We start from the raw sequence: 15,051 nt of genomic DNA on the forward strand, positions 1-15,051 counted from the left end.
GGAATAAAATTATATTTTAAAAGGTTTTAAATTGGAAACTTTTACTTTAAATTGTATAAGAGGAGCATAAGAGACTTCTTTCAAAAACACAAATCAACCCCAAGCTTCTGAACAGCAGTGTAGAGTAGCATAAATTCAAACACACTAGGAGTTTTGTAAGGACTTGATGAGCTTTTATTGATGGAGGTGATATTGCAAAGAACAGCACCTTTAGCTTTCACAGTATCATTGTTAACAGCAGTTGTGTTTCATGTCAACAAACCGAGTCCAATCATTGAGTCAGTGCATTATGTCTTAAGGCAAGAAGTATACTAGAAAGACATCATATCATTTTAAATAATGAAATAATGGAGTTTCAGCTCAAAGTGCGCCTGCGAGTGATGATATTATAGCACCATTATTGCCAAACAACTGCTGACGAACTTCACATTCGTGTAAAATCTCTCATCGTTCAAGTCATGAGCAGCATAAATGAACTTGCACTTTAATTCAAACACGCTATAGTTTCTGTTTCAGACGCGACGGCTCAGCATGACTCAGTGCAGCCCTCCAGACCACACATGCAAGTCAATCATTAACACGCATGCAATTATTTTTGCTAGCAGCATCAAATGCCATTTGCTTCAAATAGAATTATTTCTAACAATTGATTATTACTAATTTCCTGTCAAAGTCATTTGCATCAGTCTTTTCCTTTGATTTCCTCCTTTGCCTGTGGACTGACTTTCTCCACTTTCTTGGTGACTTTCTTTTTCTCCTGAGGCTTTTCCTCGGACTTCTTCTCTTTCTCTGTGTCAGGTTTGCTCTCCTTGTCTCCATTGGTGACGGTTTCCACTGTTTTGGTTTGGGCCTCTTCTTTCGGACTGGCTTCTTCTTTGGCTGGGCTTGTCTGGTCTCCGTTGGGAACAGCAACTTCTTTTTCTTCTTCTTTTTCTTGCTGCTTTTCTTCTACTGGGCTTTCCGGTTTCTCCTTTTCTGGTGATTTCTTCTCATCTTCTTCTGAATCGCTCTTTTTGTCGCTCTTCTCTGAATCGGCCTTTGTTTCCTCTCCTCCAGACTCGTCTTTCTTCTCTTCATCTCCTTCGGATTTGGTCTCCTCTTTCTTGTCGTCTTTTTCATCAGCTTCTTCTTTCTCCTCCTCATCATCTTTGGTTTCTTCTTTACTTTCCGCTTCTTGTTCTTCACCACCCTCCTCCTCTTCCTTTCCTTCGTCGTCTTTCTCACTGCCTTCTTTCTCTGCTGATGGAGATTTTTCACCACTCAGTTCTGTCTCCCCAATCACTTCCACTTGTTGTTCCTCTTCCTCCTCACCTTCTTCCGCTTCTTCCCCCTCTTCTGCTTCATCTTCCTCTTCTTTCTCTTCCTCCTCAGCAGCTTCTTCCTCTTCTGCTGTTTCTTCCTCATCTCCTCCTTCTGCCTCTTCCTCTTCTTCGGCCTCAGGAGCAGCTGAACTCACTTTGGCCTCAGTGGCGGCGACAATCTCTTCCTCCTTTTCATCCTCTTCACCCTCACCAGCTTCTTCCGCCACTTCTTTAGCCACCTCTGCCAGATCCTCATCGAGTTCACTCTCTCCTTTGGTCTCCTCGATGATCTCCTCCACTATTTTATGTTTGACCTTAGAGGTTTTATGCTGGCTGTAGGCAAACACAGGGCTTGAAACGGTATGGAAGCGCGTCTCCTCACCCTCCAGCAGTTTCCTACATTTGAGAGAGAAAATTGCCATTAATCAAATCAATGACATGCAAAAGAGCAAAAAGGTACACAACTCTACCTGTAAGCTGCTATTTCAGCATCCAATGCCATCTTGACATTAAGCAGATCTTGATATTCACGAAGATGATGAGCCATTTCCCATTTTGTTCCCTTCAGATCATTTTCCAGTTGATGAATCATTTCCTGTTGAAGCAGGTGCAATAAATTCATTCACAACTTCATTAGATTCCACTTAAAATTAAACAGTAAATGACTAAGTATTGACAAAAAATAAATAAATTAAAAGCTTTTAATAACTTCATTTATAAAAGTTCTCATTTGGAGTAAATGTTCTCTTATTACCCAATGTAGCACCCTACATGACTTGTTTTATAAATTATACCAGATCTGGCTCAAACTAACTCAACAGGCCACAAAAATGAAATCCTGCAGCGCTAGTAAAAAGTATGCGCACTGCTCGTTGCGCATGATTACGCACGCAGTGCGCAAACCACCTGTGAAATAATGGCTGCGGTTCAAGACCTAGTGTGCAGCGTTTTTGGGCCATCCTATATTTTTCAACACAGCCATGTACCTTTACTTCGATTTAAGACATTAGAATCAGAAAATAAATACACCTCAAGAAAAAAACATTATCGTCATATCATGAAAACTGCGTAAAAGCATCCGAAAGCCATTATTTCAAGTGGTTGCGCAACGCGCAACTGCACAGTGTTTACACTTACATCATACTAATACAGCAGGATTTCTGTTTTGAGTTTTTTTTTCCAGATCTGATACAAATCATAGAACAACGAGATCACATTTTAATTCTTTCGAATTCGAATAAAACATTTTATTTAATATATTAATATAATATTAAATATTAAATGTATTTTTATTTGAATAAAACTATGCATAAAATACATAATTGTGTATTTTATTTGTGCTTTTATTTATGAATTAGTTTAATATGTATACATTAATTATTTTAAGTTAAACTTTTTTTTTTATAAACGGACCTGATAACTGGCAACGTCGGTGTTGTGGCGGTCTTCGATATCATGCAGCTGCCTTTCCAAAGAATCTTTGGTGCCACGAATAGCCTCCAGCTCAATGTTCTTGGCTTGGATCTGACGGCGGTAGTCTGCGATCTCGTCCCGTATGGACTTTATAGCATCCTTGTTGTGTTCCGCGGCGTCCGTCAGCATGGCATAGCGGCAATTGAACACCTCTTCAGCCTGCTGGAGGTTCTTGGAGGAGAGCCCGTCCAGTTGAGCACGGATCTCCCGGAGCGCAGAGGTGATGTCGGTCTTCTGGAGGTCCCTCATCTCCACCACCGGCACCTGCGCGGCTTGAAGCTGAGCCAGAAGCTCGTTGATCTCCTCCTCGTGGTTCTGCCGCAAGAAGTCCATTTCGTCCACGAGCGCCTGGACTTTCCTTTCCAACTCCAGCTTCATCAGAAGCGAGTCGTCCTTGTCTTTCTTCATGCCCCGGATCGCAGACTCCATGTGCTCTCTGAGCCTAGCTTCATCTTCGTAGCGCTCCCGGAGCCGCTGCAGATCCTCATCCATGTGGTCCGTTTCGAGCAGCATCTGCGCCTTCTCCTTGTGGAGCTGCTCCAGGGCGCAGCGCAGGTCTTGGAGCTCGCGGTCGTACCCATCGCTTTGCAGGGACTGCGACAAGCTCTGCTGCTTCAGCGCTTGGATCTCATTCTCCAGCTGCTTGTTTTGCTCCTCGAAGAAGCGAACCTTGTCGATGTAGCTGGCGAAGCGGTCGTTGAGCCCCTGGAGCTGCTCCTTCTCGTTACTGCGCACCGGATCTCCACTGAGCGCCGCGCTCAGCTCGAAGCCTTCCGGAGACGCGAGCACGGCGGGGCTGTACCCAGCCCTGGATGCGGCCACATTTGTGGATCTTTTGAAAGACAGAGGACTGCTCTTAGCCCACGAGCGCATAGTGGAGGACGGCGCGCGGATAGTCCGTGTCTCCAGAGCCCTTCTGCGGGAAGTCACTATCCTGTCCATGGTGAATGGTGCTTGTGAATAGGCGGTGTGGTGAGGGCATTGCTGCGTTCTGTCCTGTTGTATTTATATGCCGGCTTACTTTGTCAACGAGGCAGGAGCAGCACCCTCCCCTTGGAAAATCGATGAAGATGGAGGACTTTGGGTCATTGGGGTGTTCCACAATTCACCTCAATGCCCCCAAATAGACGAGGGCGTTTAAAACTGTATAAAAGGTGAAGTCAAGAGGCTGTGACTTTCTGTATCATTAAAAGCGACTCGCATGCATCACATGTTGTTTAGTACACTTGCTGCGTTTTTTTTTCTCTTTTTAAATCACTTATCCTATTGCAGCTTGACTTTATATGCTCACTCTAGTTGCAATCTTTATCTACATGATTAAATGTGTACTTTGTCTGTGAAAAGTTTGGATAAATTAAGATATTTTTAGGCTAATGTTTTTGTAAAAAAAAAAAATAAAATAAGGAAAAAAGCTGCATTTATTCAATCAATCAAAAATACAGTAATATTGTGAAATAGTATTAATTTTTAAAAGAGTTTATTCCTGTGATGCAAAAAATATTTTAACTTCTTAAAATATTCATAAAACCGCATGCATATAATTATAAAAGAATTATGAAAGTGTTGTTTAAAATACTAATTATATAAATGAATATACAGATGAAGTGAGGCATGATGGGAAATACAGTACATGTTGGAGGTTACGAGAAGTTTTTGCAAAGGAATTGATCAATACAAATTATTGATAATCAATAGGAAATATAAATCTGACAATCAAGAGAGGAAAGTGGCCTGTTGCTAATGACAGCGATGTGCTCACTATCTATCTATCTATCTATCTATCTATCTATCTATCTATCTATCTATCTATCTATCTATCTATCTATCTAAAAAGTTTTTGTTTACATAATATATGTATGCTCTGTATATTTATTATGTCTAAATACAAACACATGTATATATAAAACATATGTTGTTTATATAATAAATATATTTATACATAATATAAAATATAAGTATAAATATATAAATGCATATACATGTAAGTATTTTCAAAATATACTGTATGTGTGTGTATTTATATATACATAATAAATATACACAGTACACATACATATATTATATATATTATACACACGTGTGATATATATATATATATATATATATATATATATATATATATTTATATAACTTATAAAATTATACATTGTTCACTTTAGTTTTGGTTAGTTAGTTACAAGTTTTGAAGTTGCTATAAATAATTGCAGCAACATTTTCACAGTGTATATATAAGTATTAAAAATAAAATAATAAATGAATGAATAAATAAAGCAAGCATGAATGGACTTTTAGTTTAAATGTTAAACAGTGTTTTTAAAGTACAAATATTCCATGTAGTCTCTGAATTAATATGCAGCTTGCCTATAAACTTGCCTATAATATTATATAATATACAGATAAATTATAAAATGCGGGACGTGGCCGCTTAAATATTGTCCATATTATAATATGTAGGCTATATATTGAGCTAGCTGTTTGTGCATCCTCTCTAGTATCCTATCTCCTCCGTCTCATCCGTCCTGATGTTGATTTCGTGATAGGGAATCGCCTGCCGCAGTGGAACACTAGACGCTCGAATGTAATTGTAAAGCCCAACAAAGTTGCTTTTTGCCGATTATAAAATTGCACAGTCATGCTTTTGGGTGCTTAGACAGTTGATGCTTCGAGCCAATAGCGGGCTGCAGAGATGCTGAGTCAGCGCCAGAGACACAGAGGAACACAACACAGCTCGATTACCGGAGCAAACGAACGGGAATATAAGACAGATATAGTACTACACGATTTGTGCGCGTGTGTTTGTGTGTGCTGGAGCAGAAAAATAAATGTTTTCTACTCAGAGAAACATAAATGCACATGAACTAGAGAGAGATGCATTATTCCAGTTTCTTTTGGTTCGTGAGCTTAAAGAGTGTTGATTTGAGTATTGCATTTCTCCCTCAAAGCGAACAGAGTCTTCACCCGGCTGTCAGCATCTCTCTCCTCCCGTCAGCAGCACTGTTTTCCCTGCAGACTCACGCGCGCGGTCTTCCTTCAGGTCGTCTACACAATCACAAGCTCCGCCCCTCTGCAGCACAAGACCGCACTGAATACTCACCGAGCACCAAAGTGTGTGTGTGTGTGTGTGTCAGTCTGATTAAGATAACATTACCAAACACACATTTGTTTTTCTCTGCAATGTTTTCATACTAAGCTATTTTATACCCCCTAACACTCGTATAAAGTTTCAGCATTTTTTTTTATTTTCATCAGCACATTATTGAGCCTGTTTAATAAGCTGTTTTCCTCGAGAGGACCTTTAGCTGATCAACACTGTGGGTGATTTCATGTTTTACTGGTCTTGTGGGGAAATGGGCTCCCATAATATAGGCAAAACAGAATTTTCTCTTGTTTTGTTTATGCATATAATATAAATAACGAACTACAGGGTAATAAAATAGAAGATGCCCCCCTTAAGAACAATGTGCATTTAGGCTACTTCTAAATTGTAACATATTTAGATAAGATTAGCATATGCAAGATGATTATGCACCAGCCAATGTGTTAAGGGAATAAATGAAAACTTTCCTAATTTAGTTGCCACAAAATATAAAATTCAAAAGCTTTCTAGAATATTCTAAACCTTTATTATCGTCTTCCTTATATATATATATGTGAAAAAAAACCTATCATCATTCAGGGTTATATATATATAGGCCTATGCATTGTCATGAAAAACTAAAGTATAGTATAAAAAGTATAATATATATAAATATGTAACCCTTTTTTTTAAATACCAAAAGCAGTCATATTTTATGTTTTTTTCTTGACAGTGCTGCAGTTCCGCTCAGACATGGGCTGTGAGTTAGCTGTCATATCTAATATAGTGTTTAACTGCCCTGTCCTTCAAAAACAGCTGCTTCACATCTTCACAATCTGTGCGGAAATGTTCCTCTCAGACTCCTCAGATTAGACTGAAATGATCTGGAGCAGAGGCAGCACAACGTTTGACAGATTTACTCTTATTGTTAGGTTTTCTGCTGTTGACAGTCCTTTCTCATCCTTATTGCGTGACTGAGCACAGTGGGTGGGGTGAGCCATATTTTTGAAGACAAGGTCTCAAGGTTTCATTGAGATGTGGACAGGCATGATGATGATTTCACTTGTCTCACATCAGGAAGTTGTATAAGTTCAGAATGAGATATTTTGCAGTGCAGTTTGAATAAAGGCTAATGAGGAAGCTTTGAGTTCTGAAAGTTACAGTATGTTTTCATACAATGAACTCATGTTGAGAAAATGTGATTTCTCGTGATATGATCATTGTATATTGATCTTTTCACACTTTTCAACTATGCTAACTCAAATCACTACAGCAGCAACCTAAGGAAATATTAGCACTGTCACTAACAATACATCACTAACACGAGACAAAATCAATAGCTGGTAATCTGATATCATTACTGCGGATGCTCCACGTGTTTTTATGATCTTCTAAGATCAAAAATCTCTTCAAACGATCAGACCTTGAAACAAGCATTTGAGGAGAATCTTTTTCTTTGCGTCTGTCCTCTGCGTCTCACTGTCCGTCTGTAGTGTGTATGTATGCAGCGCCCACTATTAGTGTAATAGCATAAATCATAACACTGAATGCTAATGCAGGACTCACAGCGGTTAAAAAGGTTTCTGAAGCTTAATTTTCAGTGCCTTTCTATTTTTGCAATCTGCTTTCTTTTTTAACTTTCATATTTAAATATGCTTTTGAGTATACTGTATGTATGTATACAGACACACATGCGCACACACACACACACACACACACACACACACACACACACATGTTGGTTTTTGTGGTTTATGGGGACTCTCCATAGGCGAGGTAACAGATAATTATGTTTTATTTGATTTTATTTAATTTGATAATTATGTTTTATTTGACTTTCTTTCTTTTTCTTTCTTTCTTTCTTTCTTTCTTTCTTTCTTTCTTTCTTTCTTTCTTTCTTTCTTTCTTTCTTTCTTTCTTTATTTATTTATTTATTTATTTACCTGATCCTGGTTTCTTTTGAAATAAGTTTGATCTGGTGGTGGTTGAGGAGATTCTCCCCCTTTCATGTAAAGCGCTTTGAGTACCCAGAAAACCACAATAAAAAATTTAACAAATTATTATTATAATTATTATCTCAATGGGACCAACATGTGTAATAATAATAACAATAATAATACATATGAAAAACAAATAAATACATTTTTACACAAAATCAATATGCTTACCACCATTAAGCTTCCTAATTCAGTCATGAATTAACTAACATTTGGATATAGTTTGTGAAATTATATGTGCAACTTAAGCGTTCATTTGTTCTTTGTTGGGTTACTTTCCTGTTGATTCCACCAGTGATATGTGCACAGTAATATACACTGGAAGGTTTAATAAGAAAAACAACCAACCTTGTCTTTTATCACTGTACAAACACATTTTAGGGGAAAAAACACACACAAGGAATAATGAGCAGTGCCACTTTGTGCATATGATTCGTATCACGGGATGGAGATGTCTGAGGTAAAACTGTACTATCGTCCTGCTGCAGAGGTGTTTAATGCTTCTGCCAAAGAACAGGGCGAGTGTAACTTCATTACTGCAGTGGATATAAATCTCCCACAAATGCGTGTGTGGCTGTCACTAACACACACACACACACAAGGAGAACTACGTCTAAGACCATTGAGCCCAGATGATTAACAACCTCTACATCTGCGCCAGCTTTCATTGTCATATCCATTATACGGCTGTATCAGGACACCTGTCTCACTCGCTCCATATTATTGCTGCTTCACTGTAACCAGTAAAACAGGATAACCTTGGGTTGCACTTGAATTATTTACCATGCATTTGGTGCAAAAGATGCTGCAATCCGTCTTGCATGCTCTGCTGTCACCTGACCTTTACCCTCTATCCAGGACCTGAAAGGCAACACCCAGAATCTGCAGTGTTTTCCTCTCTCTCCCTCTCTGTCTCAGTGCGATATTGGCAAGCGCAGTTACCGATGAGGAGAGGTGGTCCCACTTATGACGTGGGTCAGTCCAGCACTGCATTGCACCCAGACCACAACCCACAACACAAGAGCGGCCACTCCACATGCACCTTCAGACAGGCGCTGATGAATCGCTGCCTATATTTGAGCCAGTTGTGCTGCAATGCTGGTTTGGAGCGGATTGGCACGGCTCACTACTCTAAAGTTCATCTAGTTCATTTGCATTATTCTGCCAAGATCTTGTATCATCTGATATGGGTGCTGAAATGCTCAATAATGCACAGTGGTTGTCACTGAATGAAGACATCATTTGTAGGCGTTAAAAGCAGTAAAATGCATTTAAGTAACAATGAGCTACTATTTGGAATGGGCTGACGAAGAATAATATAATAGCACAGCATGAGCTTGTGATGCATAAACACACAAACTGCTAAAACAGATGTATTGAGATTAGGTTTAGTTACAAACTTTGGGTTTAATCAACAAATTATCTAATAAGCAAGAATGCACTGAAAAATGTTGGTGCAGAACAATTTGTGCTCAGAAATTGCTAGTAAATTGAAAGTAACATTTAATTAAATGTGCAATTTTGAAGTAGAAAGACTGAAATAGTATTTAAAAAAAAAAAACATTTACTCAAACAATTGGAGCATATATATTTTTTTACATTGTACTACTAAGTATATTCCTTTTATCTCTACTTTGGTGCATTATTTGTTCTGCACTGTTTGTGCTATACAGTAGACTTGAGTCACGTGGCTTTTTAAAGAGGCATGCTTTTATTTTTCTAAGCCAATACTACACCAACTTTTGTTCAGTGTACAGTGTTCTTACTGAAAAACAATACTGTAGGATTCACTTTGAAATTATTTTTATTTGCTTGTAAATTTCACAAATAATTACAAAGAAAAACAATGCCAAATAACACACTGAATTAAATGTGATTTTTACATTTTTAATAGACTGAAAAAAAAAAAAATTTTGAGCATAATTTTTTCAGTAGAGTGCAATTCATATTTGATAGACACTTCTATTCAAAGTGCCTTTCCAGGAAATGGAACCTATGAGCTTTGATGAATGGGAGCCATAACCTTTGAACTTTGCAATACTGACAGTTATTAAATTGAACTGAATTAATATTGAACTAAACTGAACTGAAGAAGGACACTTATCTTCTGTAGAGCTGCTTATAGCTGAAATTGAATTTGTTATATAATAGATGAATATTATATCATTAACTAATTTTACTACATTATTATTTTCATGTTTATTAACGTGAAGTTGATTTTAAACCGTCTGTATTGTATAAACCCCTCTAACAAAAATATCTTCTAACATTTTGTTAATGTTCCCCTTAAGTTATGAAAACATTAAGTTCAAAAATGTTAAAAAACATTTTTCCTTGATTGTGTGAATGTTAGAGAAAACATTAAGGGAGTGTTCAATTTAATAATTTTTTTTAGACATTATGAAACATTACTTATAAATGTCCTCTGAATATTGTGAAATAAGTAAGTAGTAACAGAAAAATGTTTCATTAACAATGTACTATAAAGAATGTTATTAAAGACCACATTTTGAATGAACAAGTTACTGGAAGAATGTTCATAACTTTGAGAGCATCTTTGCCAGAACAATAGCCAAAGTTCTGAGAAGGTTCCCTGTTAGCTGGAAAGTGCTTTATAAAATAAATGTGACTTGGCTTGGTCTATACCAATATTGCGGGTAATTGCCACTCACAGTTTTTGCAGAAAATGTAAAAATGGAGGGCATTTGCCCTTGACTTAATGCACAGAAACACTAGACTCAGGCACAGATGAAAGAGACATGAGAATGAATACGGAACAATGCAAATGCCATTTCATAAATGGATGGAATTGAAAATTCTAATCAATCCCAGTTTTGGATTCCAAAAGCAGACGGTTGCCATCATTTTGGAGGAGTTAAGAGATAAAGTGGTCACATCCATGGAGCTGGATCAACCCCATCAGCACTTCCAAGCCCAGAAACGCTGCATTTCCTTGACAAGATTTAAGGTCGAAGTGCTGAGCCTTTGGCTTCCACAGAGATGTTTTAGCAGAAAGATGCTGCTCTGGCCGAAAGCACCGGCCTCGGTCACGCAAGCACTTATGGATTGGGTGTGCCTGGCACTGCTGATCAATTCAGTTTAATGGCTGGGAAAGCGAGGTGGAGGGGCCTGGAGGAGAGGAGAATTTCAATTAGAAACCGTGCATGTCCTTTACTTTTGTAAAGACATCCTGTATTCTCTTTCTTTATTCTTTTTGTTAAACTCGTTTCTCACGATTGTCAAAACAGCACTTGTCAGCAAGAAGCAGATTGCATGAAACCTGAACACGCTTCATGCACTTTTACAAGCAGATGAAAGGCAGTATTTGCTTTGATTTAAAGCTTTCGCTGCGCTCTGATGGCACACTTCATCAGACGTGCTTCACATGCGCCTTCATTCTCTTCATTTTTTTACTTTGCTGCCATTAATTGAAGTGCATTTTTGCTTTGATGCAGCCAATATCACCGCTGCTCATTTTACCATAAGATAGAAAACCTCTTGCAATGAAAGGAATGAGATGAGAAAAAAGGCAATGAGATTGAATGATAAGCAAATGGAAAAATATGGTTCAAAAGTCCCCAGTTATTGTTCTCAGGTCTGTCTGCAATCAAAAGTCATGAGATTTGAGCATTTCTTACCAAATTCTCACAAGAACAAAAGAAATGAACTGATGATGAACTCTGTATACTATTGATTAATGTTTGTTTATTATTACTTACAGTATCTCAAAGAAGTGAGTACACCCCTCTCTTCGGAGACTGGGCCGCAGGGCAGTATTCCAACATGATAACGACCCCAAACACACCTCCAAGACGACCACTGCCTTGCTAAAGAAGCTGAGGGTAAAGGTGATGGACTGGCCATCACCTCCAGACCTAAACCCTATTGAGCATCTGTGGGGTCTCTAACATCCACCAGCTCCGTGATGTCATCATGGAGGAGTGGAAGAGGACTCCAGTGGCAACCTGTGAAGCTCTGGTGAACTCCATGCCCAAGAGGGTTAAGGCAGTGCTGGAAAATAATGGTGGTCATACAAAATATTGACACTTTTGACATATTTTACATTTTCACTTAGGGGTGTACTCACTTTTGTGGCCAGCGGTTTAGACATTAATGACTGTGTGTTGAGTTATTTTGAGGGGACAGTAAATTTACACTGTTATACAAGCTGTACACTCACTACTTTACATTGTAGCCAAGTGTCATTTCCTCAGTGTTGTCACATGAAAAGATATAATAAAATATTTACAAAAATGTGAGGGGTGTACTCACTTCTGTGAGATACTGTATATTGTTGGTAATAATACAATAAGGCCCTAACTAACAAAGAGGAATACATAAAGTATTTTTGTATTTTAATAGCACATTAGTACATTTTTTAATTAATGTCAATATGCTTTAGAAGTATTGTTCATTCACTCTAAAAAGAAATGGTGCTATATAGCACTAAAAGTGGTTCTTTGGCTCGTAATCATATGGGGAACCACTTTTGGTGCTATATAGCACCAAATCATGGTGCTTCTTCAGTGGTTCTTTGGCATGACTGAGGGGCTATATAGCACCGCTACCATATACAGAACCTGTTTAGCTCCTGTATGGTTCTTCAGCAGTTCTTCAGTGGTTCTTCAGCGGTTCTTTGGCATGGCTGAGGGACTATATAGCACCGCTACCATATACAGAACCTGTTTAGCTCCTGTCTGGTTCTTCAGCAGTTCTTCAGTGGTTCTTCAGTGGTTCTTTGGCATGACTGAGGGGCTATATAGCACCGCTACCATATACAGAACCCGTTAAGCTCTTGTATAGTTCTTCAGTGGTTCTTCAGTGGTTCTTTGGCATGACTGAGGGACTATATAGCACCGCTACCATATACAGAACCTGTTTAGCTCCTGTATGGTTCTTCAGCAGTTCTTCAGTGGTTCTTCAGCGGTTCTTTGGCATGGCTGAGGGGCTATATAGCACCGCTACCATATACAGAACCCGTTAAGCTCTTGTATAGTTCTTCAGTGGTTCTTTGGGGTGATTAAGGTGCTGCATACCACTACTGCCGTACAAAGAACCTGTTAAGCCCCTCGTAAAGAAAGGTTCTTGATGAGCCAAAGTACCACTGTTGGTGCTGTTTAGCCCCATTTTTGTTGAAGAAATAGAATGCAATATGGCACCACTTATGGTTCTATATTTGACAAAGGTACTGCATAGCACCTTTAAAGATATGGTGCTGTATAGCACCAAAAGTGGTTCCCCTATGATTACGAGCCAAGAACCGCTTTTAGTGCTATATAGCACCCTTTTTTTTAGAGTGTCATGTTAAAAGGGTACTTCACCCAAATATGAAATTTTTGAACATTGGCTAACTATGAATGTCTTTTTTCCTGCTGAACACAAAATAAGATATTTTGCAGAATGTTTGCAACCAAACTCTTGCTGGTACCCATTGACTTCCATAGCCTATTTTTTCCCTATACTATGGAAGTTGATGGGGACCAGCAACTGTTTGGTTACAAACATTATACAAAATATATTTTTTTCGTGTTCAGCAGAAGAAAAAAAAAAAAAAAACAACTCATACAGGTTTGGAACAACTTGAGGGTGAATAAATTATGACATTTTTCAATTTTGGGTGAACTATGCCTTTAACTAATGCAGTTAACCAATGTTAACAAATGGAACCTTATTGTAAAGTGCTACTGTATTGTTTCTTTTATTTGATTATTTATTAACATTTCAGGAGAAACATCCAAGACAAAACTGATACTTACAGTAGGCCTAAAAGAAACATTACTCAGAACTCCGTTAAGTCACCTGAGCTACAAAAGAGCAACAGAGCAATATTATTTTCCTCTTGGTTGCTATAAAATAAATGATATACGTAAGGAAAGATCGACATTTGGCTGAACGTGCTATAAATACTAACATCGGGCGGGAACAAACCTCATGACCCTGATAGAAAAATAAGGACCAAGCACTTGATTCTGCTGAGGAAACACATTGATTGTCGAGAAAACTGATATTTTTTAACAACACAAGCTCAGATTCCTGAGGAGGAGGTCGAGATGAAACCAGTGCATGATTTGGGTTAGACATATTAACGTAAACTAACAGGAAGGATAGAGTATTGTGGAAAATAAATAAATATAATTGTAAAAGGTTGTTTGAAAGTGGCAGGAAACATTGAAATCGAAGAAAACATCTTGTAGCCTACAATGCTGAGTTGTTTTATCAGTCAGTCAAGTATCCCAAACCCTGCAGTATTCTCATACCTTTAGCCTCTCATTTGATTAAAGCTTCAGCACTTGACAGTCTGTCTTATAGAAAACTTTAACACCATGCAGATGTGGAGCTCAGAAGTACAATAGCTTCCTCAACTGGACACTTGCAGCACTGCTTTACATCAGAATGCTCGTACATTACCAGAGAAATACATCAGACATCTTGTATCATTTAAATATTTCGATATTTTGGCCCACAAAATGCAATATAGAAATACATTTTGTGTGTGACTCAGTATTTGTTGATGAGATTCTAAAGTTTTGACAATTGTTTTTGCCTCAATATTTCTGTCTATTGCAGTTGAATACTTGTTAAAATATAAAAACAATTAGAGTAGATAATTGTATGTTTACATATAGACAATAATCCTCTATTTCTACAATATAAGAATATTTTCTTATCCTGTCATAACATAGTTTTTTTTGTTTTTAATGAGCAGTACACAGTAAAACAGTGCCTCAACATCTTCATCTACTAACTGTGTTTGTCGTCTGTTAAACACTTCAGGATACTTTGGCTTTGAGTCTGAAGGGTTTGTGTGCTGGCTGAAGGCCACATTCCTCAGCTGTTAGTCAGTTAATGACCAGCTCTTTTCCCTATTTCTAGCAATTTAACATTACACACAGTTGGCTAAATATATAAATTAAATGGCGTTCTGTAATGCTGACAGCTAACAATCACAGGTCAGATTCCATTAAAAGTGTTTGTAACCCAAAGTAAAAAAAAAAACTAATAAATAAAAATAAATAAATGAATAAATCATACTGCTAATGAAATGAAATAAACATTTTAACAAATTAAAATTATGCACAATTGGCTAAAATATATAAATTAAATAATAATTTATATTTAATTTATCATTTATAATTTAATAATAATAATAATAGCGTACTGTTAAATAAGATAAATAAAATTAGATATTCAATTTGTAGTTCTG

The 15,051-nt window shown here is 37.6% G+C and overlaps 1 protein-coding gene across 1 annotated transcript; it reads right to left on the reverse strand.

Annotated features, from left to right (window-relative positions):
* Positions 1 to 682: 682 nt before the first annotated feature.
* Positions 683 to 3,716, reverse strand: LOC306848066 (neurofilament medium polypeptide-like; the record flags this gene model as incomplete). The annotated part of the gene is made up of 3 exons (XM_079382391.1): positions 683 to 1,697; positions 1,772 to 1,896; positions 2,715 to 3,716. The coding sequence occupies 3 exons, from the start codon at positions 3,714 to 3,716 to the stop codon at positions 683 to 685; spliced, it is 2,142 nt and encodes a 713-aa protein (XP_079238517.1).
* Positions 3,717 to 15,051: the final 11,335 nt, after the last annotated feature.

This window comes from Barbus barbus (assembly GCF_936440315.1).
Source record: "Barbus barbus genome assembly, chromosome: 28".
NCBI classification, from domain to species: domain Eukaryota; kingdom Metazoa; phylum Chordata; class Actinopteri; order Cypriniformes; family Cyprinidae; genus Barbus; species Barbus barbus.